At 45.8% G+C, this 18,130-nt stretch overlaps 1 protein-coding gene across 1 annotated transcript in view; it reads left to right on the top strand.

Moving 5' to 3' along the window:
- The window catches only part of NIPSNAP2 (nipsnap homolog 2), a gene marked incomplete in the record, with an annotated part of 268,658 nt that overhangs the window by 212,190 nt on the left and 38,338 nt on the right, over window positions 1-18,130 (top strand). The window contains 1 exon segment of the mRNA XM_044054209.1: window positions 17,266-17,406. Coding sequence (XP_043910144.1) covers window positions 17,266-17,406 — 141 coding nt within the window.

Genomic DNA, 18,130 nt, shown 5'->3' on the forward strand with positions numbered 1-18,130 from the left:
ATACTTCTCGAACCCATACGGAGCTGGTCCCCCAGTCTTTCGGAGCCGGCGGAGAAGTCTACTCGGACCCGGTCGGTCTCTTCTCGGTCGTCGAGGATGTCTGATTCGGATGTAGACAGGGTGCTTCAAAGGCTTTTTCAGTCTCCGGTCTTTGCAAAATTGATCTCGGCTCCAGCCCAGTCGGCTCCGGAGCCGATTTCCCATCCTGCTATCTTGGTTCCTCCTCCAACAGCTTCGGCGCCGTTGGAGTCAGTGTTGGTGGAGCCGATGGAGGTTGTCGGGTCGGCTCCGACCCTAACTCCAACCCCGCCCTTCGGGTCGGGGTTCGGTACGCGGACCTCCTCTGTCGGCCCTGGGGGGGACGCTTCGGGACCGATCCTTTCGGTTCCGAGTCTCCCTCTCGGTGCGTCGGCTGTGGGAGTTCCGACTGCTGCTGTGGCCTTGGGGGTTGAACCATCCCAGGACTCTGGGGGTCCCGCCTTCAAGGCCATGAGAAGTGCCTTGGCCAAATCCTCTCTGGCCACTTCTACCATCTCACCACCACCTTTCCTTGGCATGGAGACTGGCTCCTTTGCAATCCCCCTGTCTCATGACAGCGGAGCCCTTGGGCCTGAGGTTACCCCCATTGGGGGTTCCCTTCTTCCTGGAGGTCTCTCCGAAACGCTTTCAGAGGAACCTCCTAGGAAGAAACAGTGCAAGAGGAAGCACGTTGACTCCCCTGATGAGTCTCTCACCTCGGATACCGACCTAGATGATGCGGAGGGGTCCCCCAAGTCGTCCTCGGATGATGTATCCTTTGCGGACATCTTGGAGATCCTTAAACAACGAGGCGACTGGCAGTCCAAACCCCCTTCTACTGAGGAGTCGGTTTTCCTCAAGGACTTTGGGGCTCAGCCCTCCGCCTCCTGGGTGTCTCCGCCCTTTGATGAGCTTCTGGATTTGATCTCTCGAAGGGCGTGGGAACACCCGGATTCTGTTGAACCGGTGCCAGCTCGCCCCAATAAATTCCTTTTGGCTCCCCCTGATAAGGACTTTCTTTCAAAAGGTGTGGCTGTAGATGCCTTGGTGGTGGCATCTGCCACCCAGCAAGATGTGGCAGAGGCTTCAACTTCCGTCCATCCTCCTAATAAGGAGTCTAGGAGCATGGGTCGGTACGGGAAGCGCACCCTTGCTTCAGCGACCTTTACATTAAGGTCTCTGAACTACTTGACGCATTTCACAAGACTGCAGAGGGATCTGGTCAAGGAGCTTTCGGATACCCTCTCCGGTAACTTACCTGAGCAGTTGGCCCAAACTGTTAACTCCCAGTTGGCTACCCTGTCCTCATTATCCAACTCGTCCATGAGGCTCATTTCTTATGCAGCCGAAGGAGCGAGCAGAGCGGTGGGAACAGGTGTTGCTCTACGGAGACGAGCCTGGCTACGCCTGTGTCACTTTGCGGAGGCCTTTAAGTCTTCCTTTGCCGACGCCCCCTTTACCTTGGGTCCAAACAGTGAGGACCCTTCAAAGGACACTTTGACTCGCTGCGAACAGGAGGGTAAGACTTTAACTGCCGTAGGGGCCCGGTTTTCCACTCCCTTCAGACCTTATCCCAAGGCTCGAAGAGGAGGGAAAATGTGGTTTCGTAAGTTTCAAAAGCCTTACTCGTCTCAGCAGAGCGATTCCCCTTCTAGAGGCAGAGGAGGTGGAAATTTTTCAGGGAGACGCCGTCCCAGAGGCGGCAGAGGCCCCCGCAACACTGAAGACCGCGAGTCCTTTCATGGCTCCTCCTCCTTCCAGCATCCCTGAAGGAGTACCCGACTGTGCAGCTCCGGAGCCAGTCTGGGGTCGTTTTTCGAGGCACCTAAAGGCCTGGGCAAATATCACTCGGGACCAATGGGTGCTCTGAATCATCGCCGGAGGTTAAACCATTCCCTTCTCTCAACCCCCCCCCCCCCACCATCCCAAAGAATCCTGGACCCGCCACCCAGTCAACGAAATATCGAAGCTGCTTCAAAAAGGCGTCATCCAACCTGTCCCCGCAGATCAGGCCGGATCAGGGACTTACTCAAGATTCTTTTTGGTACCAAAAAAGACCGGGGACTTGAGGCCCATTTTGGATCTCAGCAAGTTAAACCGTTTAGTGAAAAAGTCCAAATTCCGGATGGTCACCTTGCAATCCATTCTCCCGCTTTTGGAGAAAGGTGTTTGGATGTGCTCCATAGATCTCAAAGACGCCTATTATCACATTCTGATAGATCAGGCGTCGAGGAGACAGTTGCGCTTCAGCCTAGGAGACGGTCATTTCCAGTTCCGTGCACTGCCCTTTGGTCTCACCACAGCCCCCGGGGTGTTCACCAAATGTTTGGCGGTGGTGACTGCTCACCTGAGAAGTCTAGGATTCCAGGTGTTTCCATACCTAGACTACTGGCTCCTAACTGCCACCTCCAGGCATCTACTCTTGAAAACTCTAGCAGCCACTATCTCTCTAGGCAACTGCTTAGGAATCGCCTTCAATTGGACAAAATCCGTATTGCTGCCATCGCAGCGTATTCTGTTTATTGGTACAGAAATAGACTCAAGGCAGATGCGAGTCTATCTTCCTGCGGAAAGGATAGCAACGCTGCAGTCTCAGGTTCGGGCATTACTCCTCAGACGTCGCACTCCAGCGAGAATGGTACTGCAGCTGTTGGGTTCCATGTCAGCCACCATTCTTCTGGTCCCCTTGGCAAGGTTGCATATGAGGATACTCCAGTGGCTCCTATCAGTCCAGTGGTCTTATCAAGACCTTCCCCTCCGTCACCATATATTGATCACAGAGACGTGCAAACAGGATCTTCGTTGGTGGCTCCTTTCCTCCAACCTGAATCTAGGGCGACCCTTCGTTCCCCCATTCCCCTCGGCCACGTTGACTACGGACGCCTCCCAGACAGGGTGGAGGGGGACATTATCTGGACAGGTCGGTCCAAGGCACGTGGCACACTGAGTCTTCTCCACATCAATATCCTGGAAATGAGGGCGGTGCTTTTAACGTTGCAAGCACTGCACGATCACCTCCCCCAGGGTACGATTGCCATTCAGTCCGACAACATGTCTGTAGTCTGGTACTTAAACAAGCAAGGAGGGACCAGGTCTTACCCCCTTTGCAGAGAGGCCATGAAGGTATGGGATTGGGTGATTGCTACCAAACGTTTCCTAGTGGCAACACACATTCCGGGGAGATCCAACGTGATAGCCGACAGACTGAGCAGAAATATTCTCTCCCCTCACGAGTGATCCTTGAACGACAGAGTGGTAACACAGATTTTCACGAGATGGGGAGCTCCTTGTTGCGATCTTTTCGCAACTCCCCTCAACGCGAAATGCCAGCAGTTCTTCTCTCTCTCCCCAGTTCCGGGGGAGATCCCCAAGGATGCTCTAGTCCAAGCTTGACCCCCCGGTCTGCTATACGCGTTTCCACCGGTTCCCCTTCTCCCCAAGGTGATTCAGAAAGGCGATTCGCTTGGAAAGCAAATGATTCTAATCGCCCCATACTGGCCTCGTCAAGTCTGGTTCCCCTTATGCATTGGAGGGTCCCTGGTTTCTGGACCAAGTTCCGGACCTCTTGACGCATCAGTCAGGACAGCTCCATCAGTCCCTCCATTCATTGAAGTTAGCAGCTTGGCTACTCCTCTTCCGACCATAGTTAGGAGCCATTCTTTCGACCCTGAAGTCATGCATATTTTGTCCTCGGCCCACAAGACTTCTACTAAAAAGATGTATAGCAACAAATGGAAGAGGTTTGCTATTTGGGCCCAACTCTGAGGATTAGACCCTATGACAGCCTCTGTCAGAGGTTCTGAAGTTTTTAGCTTCCCTGTTCAACCAAGGTTGTTCGGTGTCTATCATCAAAGTTCAATTGGCTGCTATTTCCAATTTTCACGAGAGCGTAGATCCACCTTTAATGAGCAACAAGTTGTGCAAAGCCTTTATTAAAGGAGCTTGGCTTCTACGGCCCCCTATATATCATCCTGCACCACCGTGGGACCTTAACGTGGTGTTAGGTGCATTAACCTCATCTCCCTTTGAGCCGGCAGCAACCTGTGACTTAAAATTTCTTTCTTGGAAGACTGCTCTTCTAGTTGCTATTACATCAGCCAGGCGAGTTTCAGAACTTCAAGCCCTGTGTGTAAAACCACCATACCTGGTATTTCACAAAGATAGAGTATCTCTTAGACCAAACCCATCCTTTATACCAAAGGTCTGTTCTAACTTTTGTTTGCAACAATCACTGGAATTACCGTTTTTTTTCCCTAAGTATTCAGACAGAGCTGAATATACCTTTCACAGCTTAGACGTGCACAGACAATTACGTTTCTATTTGGATAGGACACACCAAGCACGAAAATCAGATCAACTGTTTGTGTCCTTTTCGGATAGTAAATTGGGCAAAGCCGTCACGAAAGTCACTATTGCCAAGTGGATCAGGGACTGTATCAGTCATATTTACCTCATTTCAAATAAGGAGCTTATAGTTCCAGTGAAAGCTCATTCTACCAGGGCTATGGCCACTTCGGCAGCCTTTCATTCCGAGCTCTCTATTAGTGACATTTGTGCGGCTGCTACGTGGTCTTCTCTACACACCTTTATTTCTCACTACAAATTGGATGTGGCATCTAGGGGCCGAGCTTCCTTCAGTTCCACGGTTCTCAGGAGCGTTTTCCAGTGAGCCACCCAGGAATTGGGTGCTAGGGACACTGTCCCATCTGTAGAGAATGTAGGCGAGATAGGATCACATTACATCTTTTAGTTATGTACTTACCATAACTTTAGATGTATGGGATCCATCTCGCCTACATTCCTAATAACCCACCCTCCTTCCCCCTGCCTCGTAGACCAGAAGAGACCGGACGATCCAAATTCAACTTCTTCCTCTCTTGGAACACCTGGCAATGTTATAACAGTCTATGTGTGTGTGCATGTGTGCGGACAAACAAGATCTGGGGAAGCAGTAGTGGTGCATCCTGGGATACGAGGTCTCTCAGCCAGTAAGAGACTGTGTTCTGTTGTATAGCGGCAGAGTCGGAGCAGAGGATCGGCTCCGAACCCATCTGTAGAGAATGTAGGCGAGATAGATCCCATACATCTAAAGTTATGGTAAGTACATAACTAAAAGTTAGGCAGCATAGGATGGTGGTTTGTAGGATGACGGTGATCAAGAAGAGGAGGAGGAGTGTGAGGGCAGCACCAAGGATCAAATAGTGGAAATGGAAAAAGGGCAATTGTGAGGTGGAGTTTAGGGAAGAGTTAAGACGGGAACTGGGTGGCAGTGAAGAGTTAAATAGCTGGGTAATTGCAGCAGAGCTAGTAAGGGAGACTGCTAGAAAGGTGCTTGGTATGACATCTGGACAGAGGAAGGGACGACAAGGAGACATGGTGGTGGAGTGAGGAAGTTCAGGAGAGTATACAGAGAAAGAGGATGGCAAAGAAGTGGGATTGTCAGAGAGATGAAGAAAGTAGACAGGTGTATAAGGAGATGAGGTGCATGGCAGAGAGAGAGAGAGGTGGCAAAGGCTAAGGATAAGGTGTATGGAGAGCTGTATGAAAGTTTGGACACGAAGGAGGGAGAAAAGGACCAGTACCGGCTGGCTAGACAGAGGGACCGAGCTAGGAAAGATGTGAAGCAGGTAAAGGTGATAAAGGATAATTAGGGAAACATACAAGTGAGTAGAGTGCGTTGAGCAGATGGAAAGAGTACTTTGAAAGGTTGATGAATGAAGAGAATGAGAGGGAGAGAAGGTTGGATGATGCGGGGATAGTGAATCATGAAGTGCAATGGATTAGCAAGGAGGAAGTAAGGATAGCTATGAAGAGGATGAAGAATGGAAAGGCTGTTGGTCCAGATGACATACCTGTGGAAGCATGGAGGTGTTTAGGTGAAATGGCAGTGAATTTTTAACCAGCTTGTTTAATGAAATCTTGGAAAGTGACAGGATGCCTGAGGAATCGAGAAAGTGTTTTGGTACCGATTTTTAAGAATAAGGGTGATGTGCAGAGCTGTAGTAACTGCAGAGGGATTAAATTGATCAGTCACAGAATGAAGTTATGGGAAAGAGTAGTGGAAGCTAGTTTAATAAGGGATGTGATGATTAGTGATCAGCAGTATGGTTTCATGCCACGAAAGAGCACTACAGATGTGATGTTTGCTCTGAGAGTGTTGATGGAAAAGTACAGAGAAGATCAGAAGGAGTTGCATTGTGTTTTTGTAGACTTGGAGAAAGCATATGACAGGGTGCCTAGAGAGGAGTTGTGGTATTGTATGAGGAAGTTGGGAGTGTCTGAGAAGTATTTAAGAGTGGTACAGGATATGTACAAGGGTATTCTGACAGCGGTGAGGTCTGCGGTGGGAGTGATGGATGCGTTTAAGGTGAAGGTGGGATTACATCAAGAATCAGCTCTGAGCCCTTTCTTATTTGCAATGGTGATGGACAGGTTGACGGACGAGATCAGACAGGAGTCCCTGTGGACTATGATGTTTGCAGATGACGTGATCTGTAGTGAGAGTAGGGAACAGGTGGAGGAGACCCTGGAGAGATGGAGATGTGCTCTAAAGAGAAGAGGAATGAAGGTCAGCAGAACTAAGACAGAATATGTGTGTTTGAATGAGAGGGAGGATAGAGGAATGGTGAGGATGCAAGTAGTAGTGGTGGCGAAGGTGGATGAGTTTAAATACTTAGGGTCAATAGTCCAGAGTAATGGTGAGTGTGGAAGAGGGGTGAAGAAGAAAGTACAGGCAGGATGGAGTGGGTGGAGAAGAGCGTCAGGAGTGATTTGTGACAGACGAGTACAGGTAAGAGTGAAAGGGAAGGTCTACAAGAGGGTAGTGAGACCAGCTATGTTATATGGGTTGGAGATGGTGGCACTGACAAAAAGGCAGGAGTTAGAGCTGGATGTGGCAGAGTTAAAGATGTTAAGATTTGCACTGGGTGTGACGAGGGTGGACAGGATTAGGACTAAGTATATTAGAGGGTCAGCCCAGGTTGGAAGGTTTGGAGACAAAGCCAGAGAGGCAAGATTACGTTGGTTTGGACATGAGCTGAGGAGGGATGCTAGGTATATTGGGAAAAAGATGTTTAGGATGAAGCTACCAGGTAACAGGAAAAGAGGAAGGCCTAAGATAAGGTTTATGGATGTGGTGAGAGAGGACATGCAGGTGGTTGGTGTGACAGAGCAAGATGCAGAGGACAGGAAGAAATGGAAACAGATGATCGGCTGTGGGGAACCCTGACTGGAACAGCGGAAAGAAAAAGGTCTTTTAAACATGTTCTAATTTTATGACTTGTCTGCCCTGTGTAATATTTATTAAGAAGTGCATCTTGGTCATAAGCCTCCTTGGTGGATTTTAATGAAACAAGTATTTTTCTCTAACTTGAGCCCATAAACTGTAAAATGGCTTTCTGCTCTGCAAACCCAATTTACTGGATATTCACTGGATATTCTGTTTCATTTCACCATTATTTCCGGTTTGTAAACTTGGACTCCCCATGGAGTTATGAGGGCAGTAGTTCTGTGTTTGCATCCCCACACTTGTCACTCTGCAAGTTGGATGATTTCTGCACTAGTAGGCTGGGTCTCTACTCCTTTTATTTAAAAAAAAGAAATTGTTAATGCCTGACACTGGCTCTGTTTTATTAATGGATCAGGTTTTACATTAGCATGCATTTAATGGGTGTAAAATGCGTTCTAAACTGTGACAGGTAAGATTCGGTGACATTAGGCAAAATAGCTCTGCACATGATGTGCTTGTGTGACAGTGAAACGGAAGCAGCCGTCATATTCCTTTTCACATAAAAAGGAATGCAGAATGCATGGTGGCTTGAAGACTAGAGTAACTACCCTTTAAAACTGAAAATTGAAAATGCAAGTAAAATTGCCTCAATCTAAAAATCCTCTGTAGGCTTTTCTCCCTCTTGCTGACTAGGTAATGGTCACTGCTGACCATGATGTAACGTCAGCTCATCAAGAAAGCAGAACTTCATGCTGAGTAATCCGTGAGGGCGGAGCATGTTACAACTGTGGAGGACATTTTGTTTGGAATTCTTCCTTAGAAAAGAAAAAAGGTGAAAATGCAAACTTAAATGACAGACGAGCAAGGTAAGTAACTCCTGAGGAAATGCGTTTTGTGAACTGTGTGCGTGCGACCTTTAAGTGCTAATGACCTTAGTTAAACAAGCAGCATGTACTGTAGTATGTCTCAGTTGAGTTTGAATATACAGCTCTTGTAGGCTGTTAGCTCCTCCACACGTGTTGGATTTGTTTTATTGACTGTAGTGGCAAACACCCACATGCTACCCTCTGCCACACTCAAAATTCTAATGAGTGAGCTGATAAAATGAGTGTTTGCTTCTTTTAACACCCGACATAGACCAAGTTTTTAAGAAAGTATTTGGTGAAAAGAGCTTCTGTAAGCCGATCTTGCTCTCATGAGAACTCTGAAGAAGGATTCTGAATGTAGCAGTTCAGGGAAAGTAAAGCCAAGTCGCACTGTCCTGTAGACTTTTTTCAGTTAACACTAATGGTAACTCTAGTAACATGGATCTACTTCAGTAGACCAAACTTTCACTTACCTGACTTTCATAACACTGAGACGGAAAGGCCGACAACCCTGGAACACTGACGTTCCACTCCAAGTAAGTAAGCGTTTGGCCAACCTGAAAAATAAATGAAAACCTAAACAAACTAAACCCATCCATGTGGGGGGCTTCTAACTAAATATACCAACTCCGAGATCGCACTACTGTGGGGGTAAGGGGCAAAGTTCAACATGGTGGCCAAGCAGTTACTTACCTGGAGTAGAATGTTAGTGTTCTGGGATGTCCATGTTATGGGGTTGTCAGCCTTTTCGTCTTGGTATTATGAAAGTCGGATAAGTGAAAGTTTGTTGTACTGAAGTAGACCAAAGTTTGTTGTACTGAAGTAGACCAAGTAACCACCTTCCTCCATTATGAATCCAAACCTCCTGGATGAAATCACCAGGAATATTTCCAGTGTTATGGCTGATCCCTTGCACCTTCTTTCACCCTCTCTTCATCTGTCTCTTCTCCTTTATTCTCTGCTCAGCCTTCTTCTGCATAGTCAGGTTCTGCAGACCTCTTGGCAGTTAAAAACAAGTGCTGTACAAGTCATGGCTCCAGTGGTTCTTCATAGGAGTGTTTTAGGTTCATTTTATTTATTTTGACAATCCTTAAGACTGGTGTTTTTTGTTCCCTGAGTGTGAGCCCTGTGCACTTGTCCTGTAAGCACACTAGTATCTCCCTGAATGTTTGCTACCAGCACAATGTGGCAACCTCACACAGAACACACAAGTATGAGACACAGCAGGCACATCTTCAACACGAATTGTGTACCAAACACACAGAACATACAAGTCTAACCATAACAGCAAACAAAAGTAAATTGTAGCACTCATAAAGTCACACATCCATATAAAGTATGCACACAAATGAGCAACCACTCTAAAGAGGCTAGTTTAGACACATCACACCTCCAAAAATGGATATAGAATGCACATTTATATTACTTAGCCAGTCGGTTGTGCATTCAGTTTTCTGTTTTTTGTTCTGGTGGGTTTTTTTCGTTTTATATTAAAAGTAATGCAAAAACCCCATAAAAAGGTTTCCAGATTCATCATGTGAATCCAAGCTGCCAAATGCACCTCCATATATAGCCATGAAGCTTGGGACACACTGCCATTCACATCTCCAAGTCGTTAACCTTTAGCTCACTGGTCATTCAGTCTCTTTAAAAAAAAAAAAAAAAAAAAAAAAAAAAGACTTCCAAAGTGACAGAAAGCTAACGCTAACTAAAAATAATGGAACTAACCTACTTGTATTGTTCCATGGAACAGTCATTAACTTTGTTTATGACAATCCAGCTCTTCAAAAATTAAAGATAAGTATCTTAACTAGTCAAAATAGAAGCAAAAATAAATAAATAATAATAATAAAGCAATGCAACCTGATGTAACAGCATGCATTCACAGAATCTAATTTCTGCACTAGGAAGTCTCCCTACACAAAAAGTTCAGCATCACAGTCCACTGAATTGAATGGGAAACTATTGTACACCAAAAGCTGCAGTGGTGCAGCGGTAAGTATTGTCGCCTCACAGCAAGAGGCTCTCCAGTTTGATCTTTGGCTGGGGTGTCTTCTGTGCGGAGTCTGCATGTCATTCCTGTGGTCGTGTGGGTTTCCTCCGGGTGCTCCGGTTTCCTCCCACATCCCCAAAGACATGCTGCAAGTGGATTGGATATGCTAAAATTGGCCGAAGGCGTGAGTGTGTGCCTTCTGTGGAATGTTGGGTGGCGGGCTGGCAACTTGACACCGTAAAAACTCCACTGCCAGTCATGAGCGGGCAAGGTGATCCGCTGTGGCGACACCTAACCAGGAAAAGCCGAAAGAGAGAGAGAGAGAGATTGTACACCAAAAGCTGCACAGATAAATGGAATATGTTTGGGGGAGGTGGTCAGAAAATGGAGTGTGGCAGTTTGGGATTTGGGAATTTCATTGAGTGGCAAAAACCCAGAGTAGTATATATGCATCACCCCTGACCATATGTCACTTTATACAATGTAGTTAATCTATATCTTTAACAGTGTTTTTATTCATTGTTCTTGTATGTGTTGTGCATAATTTAGTTTTTGTCCCCCAATGGGAGCATTGAGTGTTTTATTGGTGCCTCTTACCCATCTCAAGAGTCTTCTCATTATTCTAGTTTAGTCAGATTACATACCAACCCTAAATTTACAACTGGAAGAACAGATGTCCTTCATGGATGCATCTGCAGTCATAACAAATGGGTTGTCCTGTCGTCAGGCAGCCCTTCGGTCGGCCGGATTCCAAAGTCTGGGTCCGGCTTCGGCTGATGTCGCACTTCACCCGACGTCATCTCTGCTGGTCTTCGGGTATAAAGGCATCAGCCGACGCCATTTTCCTCAGTCTTTCTTGCCGCGTGGCTCAAGCAGAAGCTGTTCGCAAGTGCCGGTCGGTCAGATCCAGAGATTACTACTACCGAATACTACTTCAAGACTTCTAAAAGCTAAGTACCCGTTGGGGACTCTTTCTTGCCTCAGCCGATGTCAGAAAAAGTCAATAACTGTTTAACTTGTGGGAAACAAATACCTCATAAAGATTTCCACTCTTACTGTTTGCCTTGCTTAGGCCCAGACCACGACGTAGCAGCCTGTTCGGCCTGTGCTTCCTTCAACCGACGAACGCTTAGGCGTCGGTCGGAGTTTGCTGAACAGTTTTTCGGCTCAGATTTTGCGTACATTATGCCGTCGGATCCTCCGACTACCCAAATTGTTAAAAAACGCAAAGAAAAAGACAGACACTCGCGGTCCGCGGTTTCGGCCGAAACCACGGTTAAGCAAGCCGCGAGTGTCTCTGTTTCGGCCGAAACCGAGCAAACTGGTCAATTTTCAACCGAATCCATGACAACTACTGAGGCTCCTGCTACCTTACCTGAATTAGCCTCAGAAATTTTACCTACAAATGTGGTTCCTAGTGATTTATCGGACACCATTCCTTTGGATGTCTCTACCCCAGCACGTGGTGCTGCTAGGCCTCCTGCAGCCATGTCTATTAAGGCCTTTGCCAGGGCTAAGGCAGCCAAATCTGCTAAATCAGTGCCTGTTAAACCCCCCTCTCACAGGTCCACTTCTAGTTCACAAATGCTTACTCTGGCAGAAGATTTAATATCCTTAATTAGGGGATCCCAATCTCACCCAGACAGGGCCTCTCAGCCCCCAGAAAAGAGACCTAGAACAGAGCCCCCCGAGCCTGTGTCCTCTGATGATTCTGCGGATGACTCAGACATTACAGACCAGCCAGAGGCTCCCTTTTCCAATTATGAAGATTCCGATGCTGAAGAATCCATTTCAGCTGCCTCTCCACCAGAGGAATTCTCCTTTGGGGAAACCTTACATGCCATGAGAGAACAATTCCAATGGCAGGGACAAGATTTCTCTGATTCAAGAAAAAGGCTTAGGACTTTTCTGCACTTACCACAACACAGGCCCTTAGCTATACCTCCTGTTCTGCCTGTTGTGGACGATGCATTTAATGATGTCTGCACTGCACCTGATTCTTTACCTCCAGCCCCTGCCAAACCAGATAGATTTTACAGGGTACCAGACACTCCTCACCACCTATACAAGGCCCCACTTGCAGACCCCGAAACTATATCCCAGGGGCCTAAGGCAGTAGCCTCGACCACAGCAAAAAACCCTATTCCCTCTGAAAGGGAATCCAGGTCCTTGGAGAGATGGGGTAAAAAAGTCTACACCTCTGCTACACTCTCAGCTAGAGCTTTAAACTGTCAGTTTCACATGATCCAATAACAAGAGTTTATGCTTGATCAGTTAATTAAAAAGCTGTCCTCTGATGAATCTTTAGATAAGAAAAATGTATTAGAAATGGTAAATAACATCCAACAGGTTAGTAACCATTCCTTAAAATGTGGCTGTGATGCACTGGAGGCTTCATTTAGATCAGCCATGACTGGCACAGTGATAAGAAGGCATGCATGGTTGAAAGAACAGGTCTTACCGGATCATGTTAAAGCAAAACTATTAGATGCTCCTATGGATAAGGCCAGTCTATTTGGGGAACCTGCACAGCAGGTAATGAAGAAAATGGAAGAAAAGGCAAAATCTGTACAAACAGTTAAGGATTTCTTACAGGTTCAGCCCCCAAGGTTTAGCAGGAACTGGCCTGCCAAAAATTGGTCCTTTCCTGACTCCACAAGATCCCAAAGGGGCAGGAATAGACGCTCTAGGGGCAGAAATCAATCCAGAGGAGGTGCCTACAGAGGACGACAGTGGCAAGGCAATAACCGAGGCACAGACACAACCACTGCCACTGCAACAGGACAATCACAGTGACTTGGCTCTGACCCCGCCTACCAGGGAGCAAATAGCAGCACCATTAGGCGGAAAGTTAGCCTTATTCTCGAAAAATTGGCACTACATCACAAAAGACAAGTGGATTTTGCAAACCATAGACCAAGGCTACCGTTTCCACTTCCACACTTTACCAGTAAAAAGAGGAATGCCAAACCTGCCTCCAAATCAAAAAATAGAAGCTCTGCAGCAGATAGCGGAATTATCAAAGATGAGAGCTGTGGAAAGAGTACCAATAACAGAACAGGGCAAAGGATTCTACTCCAGACTCTTCCTAGTGCCAAGAAAAGAGAAAAACTGGAGACCTATTCTCGACCTGTCCATCTTAAACACATACATCATTGTCCCAAAATTCAAAATGCTGACCCTACAGCAACTTCTTCCCATGCTGGGCAAGGAGTGTTGGCTGGTAACTCTAGATCTCAAGGAGGCATACCTGCACGTCCCCATTCGACCAAATTGCAGAAGATACCTCAGATTTCTTGCAGGATCAGAGCACTATCAATTCTCAGCATTGCCCTTTGGCTTATCTACTGCGCCCAGAGTATTCACAAAATGCCTGGCATCAGTAATCGCTCACTGCAGAGTACAGGGAATCCAAATTTACCCATACCTGGACGACTGCCTGTTACAAGCGGACAACAAAAGCAAGCTGACAACAGACTTACAAAGGGTCATTTGCTTGCTACAAGCCCTGGGATACACAGTCAATTTACAAAAGTCAAGGCTGATACCATCCCAAACAAGAACCTTCTTGGGCGCGGAATTGGACACAGTAAAACAAATGGCATTCCTAACTGCAGAAAAACAAAAAGAGCTCCCTCTTTACTTCTTGGCATTAACAAAGCAGAACAAACTAACAGCAAGAAAAGTTCTGCAGGCTTTGGGCTTCATGGCATCATGCATAATCTTGGTCCCACATGCCAGACTGCATATGAGAAAGTTACAGTGGTACCTAAAGAATTTATGGTCTCAACACAGGCACAGCTTAGAAACAGAAATACCACTAATCCCATGCCTAAAACAGGAGTTCCTATGGTGGGCTCAAGCATGCCAGGCAAACCCAGGCTTACCCTTCCACAACTTTCAAGCAAGCCAAACCTTCACAACGGACGCCTCAGACCTAGGATGGGGGGCGCACATGCTGGACAAATGCGTACAAGGACTGTGGACTCAGGACCAGCTGCACCTGCACATAAACCAAAAAGAAATGCTGGCAGTAAAACTGGCAATCCAAAAATTCAGACCATTCCTCAAAGAAGGCCATTTGATGATAAGGACAGACAACACCACAGTCATGTGGTACATCAACAAACAGGGAGGCACTCATTCATACCCCCTATGCAGAATGACTTTGGACCTTTGGAATCTGGCTTTCAGCTACAACATCCAGTTACAGGCAATATTTGTTCCGGGAAAAGAGAACACACTAGCAGACATTTTAAGCAGAACCACCTCGGATGCTCACGAATGGATGCTACACCCGAACATCTTCAAGGCCATCACAAAGAAATGGGGAATGCCACAAATAGACCTATTCGCTTCCCCACTCAATCACCAGCTCAAAAAATTCTGCACAAGGACATTCCACCCACTTGCATGGAAGGTGGACTCTCTATCCTTCAGCTGGAAAGGCCTGACAGCATATGCATTTCCACCTCTTCCCTTGATGCACAAGGTACTACTGAAAATCAGAGGAACGTCCAAGGATAATTCTGATAGCTCCGAACTGGCCAAAACAACACTGGTACCCATTGCTGAGGAGCATGTCTCGGGAGAAAATGTGGTCAATACCACTGATGCCTCTGATGTTAACTCAGAACAACAACATCATACATCCCAACCTAAAAACCTTGCAACTGACTGCCTGGAACATCACATAGCAGCAACTAACCCAGACCTTTCCCAAAGGGTTAAAGACATTATCCTTGAAGCCCGCAGACCTTCAACAAGAAGGAACTATGCAGGAAAATGGAAAAGGTTCGTCATTTGGAGTACTGAAAGAGGAAAAGATGTCGAACATAGATATTGCTAACATTCTGGAGTACTTGGCAGAGCTTCTACATACAGGCCTGTCCTATTCCTCCATCAAGATACATGCATCAGCTATTTCAGCAGAATACAGCTTTGATCCTCCTGTCTTTTCACATCCTCTACTCAGGCAGTTCCTCAGAGGGATTAAGAATGTAAAACCCCCTAGGAAACCACCATTACCAGCATGGGACTTGAACTTTGTACTAGAAAAGTTGACACTCCCTCCGTTTGAACCAGCAGCAACAGCAGATCTACAACACCTGTCATGGAAAACTGCTTTCCTACTGGCTATTACTTCAGCAAGGAGGGTTTCGGAACTACAGGCCTTAATGGCAGTGCAACCCTTCCTAATCTTCAATCAAGATAGGGTGTCCATGAGAACTAATCCTACATTCATGCCTAAGGTGGTATCCAGAGTGTCTTTAAACCAGGCAATCCACCTACCTACCTTCTTTCCCAATCCACAAAACAGAGGTGAAAGAATGCTGCATACCTTGGATGTACATAGACAGTTACGCTACTAACTGGACAGAACCAAAAGTAACAGAAAAACTGACCAGCTTTTTGTAGCCTATGCAACAGGAAGGGAAGGAAAAGCAATTTCCAAACAGACAATCTCCAAATGGATAGGAAACTGCATAAGATTCTGTTACTCCTGCCATGGAAAACCGATTCCACAGAACATAAGACCTCATTCTACAAGGGCTACAGCCACTACCACAGCTTTCTTACGAGGAGTGGCAACCAAGGACATTATTGAGGCGGCTACTTGGACCTCCGTGCATACATTTGCCAAGCACTATAATCTACCTCTATACTCTAGATCCCGAGCAGGGTTTGCCACTGCTGTACTGCAAGGGATCCTAACTACACCATAATTTTTATTCCTCCTCCCCTAGTTTGGCTATGGTATTCTACCCATTTGTTATGACTGCAGATGCATCCATGAAGGACATAGTACAGTTTTGTACCTACCATAAATGTAGATGTCCGAACTGGATAGCATCTGCAGTCAGGATTACCCTCCCTCCTTCCCCTCTGTGGTATTCCTAGGGTATTTACCCTCCTAATAGCTAGCTGGGGGGGAGTCTCTTATGGTGTATTTGTTTGTATATATGTACATACATGCTTATTTTTGTGTTTGCCTTCTACTATTTTGGAAACATTGGCATTTATCCAAAATTTAGCTTTCCAAGAGGGCAATTGGCATCTGGGGCAAGAAACACTGAGGAAAATGGTGTCGGCTGATGCCTTTATACCCGAAGACTAGCAGAGATGACGTCGGGTGAAGTGCGACATCAGCCGAAGCCGGACCCAGACTTTGGAATCCGGCCGACCGAAGGGCTGCCTGACGACAGGACAACCCATTTGTTATGACTGCAGATGCTATCCAGTTCGGACATCTACATTTATGGTAGGTACAAAACTGTACTTTATCCATCATTGGGGAAGGCGGAAGAGGAGATTGAGGTATCTGGTACACCATCACCCATTCTGCTAGAATATTTTCTTTTATGACCTAATGATACCCAGGGGGCAAGAATGCAGCATCTTGAGGCATGCACATTTTTGCACATTCATGCATGTAGTACATGTACAGCTGCTGACTGGTCAGAGCTGTCGCTTGGATCTTGGGGGGAGGGGGGTTGTTATGGCTCAAGGTGCAGATTGGCTGGATTATAGTGGAAGGTTGGGAATAGGAAGTTTTTCTGTTTCAAGAAAACCACAACCCAGTTGGATACTCTTTCAAAAAATTCTGAAAGGCTTACTCAGTTTTTCTTTATTTGCTAAACTGTCTATATGCTTTGTTTTATACATGAACTTTTGAATATAGAAAAGCCTGGTCATTGCTCAGAATGTGTACCTTAACTATTTTTGTCCAAGTTACTATTCTGTTCCTAAATTACAAAGCAAGATATGAACTTTCCATCATCAGTTCAGATAGTTTCATCATTCTGTACTCTATGCAAGTGATTTAACTGCTCTGAGCCTGACACTAAGAGGGATGGCACAAATGAGAACCCAGATCTGTTGTACCTGTTGTTTTTGCTTTTTGGGTGGTAGTTTCTGCAGAAGTTTATTTGCTTTTGTACCACTGCTTGAAATTGTCTGAAACTTCTGCCATTTTTTTTTTTATCCTTTTTCTCCAAGTAGAAAATATTTCCCCTAAAAATGGCCAACTTGAAATTATAATACCCTTAAGCTAGGCAGTATCTTTAAGCTCATTTTAAATGAGTTGGTAGCAACTTTCATGTACTCTGGCACTCGTGTCCAGTCTCCTTAGTTATGTAAAGAAATGCCACTTTTTTCAGGACTTCATGGAATACAGAAAAGAACGAAGTAAAATGCTGTTATCTCGAAAGAACCAGCTTCTCTTAGAATTCAGCTTTTGGAATGAGCCTCTACCTCGGACTGGGCCAAATATTTATGAACTTAGATCATATCAGCTCAGAGTAAGTAGTACCCCTGTGGTAAGTCAACATTTAAAGTTACATTTTAATAACTAATTTTGTTGGGTGGCTTTCAGAAAGTTTATGCTTAATGAGGCCTGTGTGCTTGCACCTAAATACAGCCAATAGTAACTTAAGCAACGTAAACTGTGTGCTAATTAATTCAGCGTAGTGTCTGGCTAAGCCAAGAAGCAGCCCAGTTCTGTAATGCTGTCACAGCTATGCTTATTTGTTGTAGGCATGCCAAGGTATCTGGCATACTAGTTATTCTGTACACAAGTGATGCGCATGAAAAACATTCCTGGTAGCAGCTGTGGTATTCTCAGCAGGCAGAAAGTTTTCTGACAATTTGTCTCTCTAAACAGAAATACTGAGGCTTAATTCCCTTCCTGTTATCAACACAGAAGTAGGTTGCTGAAAGCAAATTTATGTGAAGTGAGGGTAAGCATCTTGGCACCAACTCACCAGTGTATCTTTTATTCTTGAGGCTCCCATTGTAGCCTTGGATTGCTGTTTTTATTCAGGTAGCTCCTCCTGGATAGCCCATTTCAGAGCTGTGTTGTAGGGCATCACTTTTGTAGAGAGAGTCTAAAAAATGTTGCTTTTCAGTCTTTCCCTTTTTGTTGCATGTGCTGAATCATTACTTACAATTTTTCACTCTCAGTATGTTGTATTTGGTTAGTTTATCTGTACGTTTATTTATTTAGCGATGACTTTATTTTTTTTT

The sequence above is a fragment of the Protopterus annectens genome, chromosome 13.part0 (assembly GCF_019279795.1).
Source record: "Protopterus annectens isolate FY-2018-M chromosome 13.part0, PAN1.0, whole genome shotgun sequence".
Classification (NCBI taxonomy): domain Eukaryota; kingdom Metazoa; phylum Chordata; order Ceratodontiformes; family Protopteridae; genus Protopterus; species Protopterus annectens.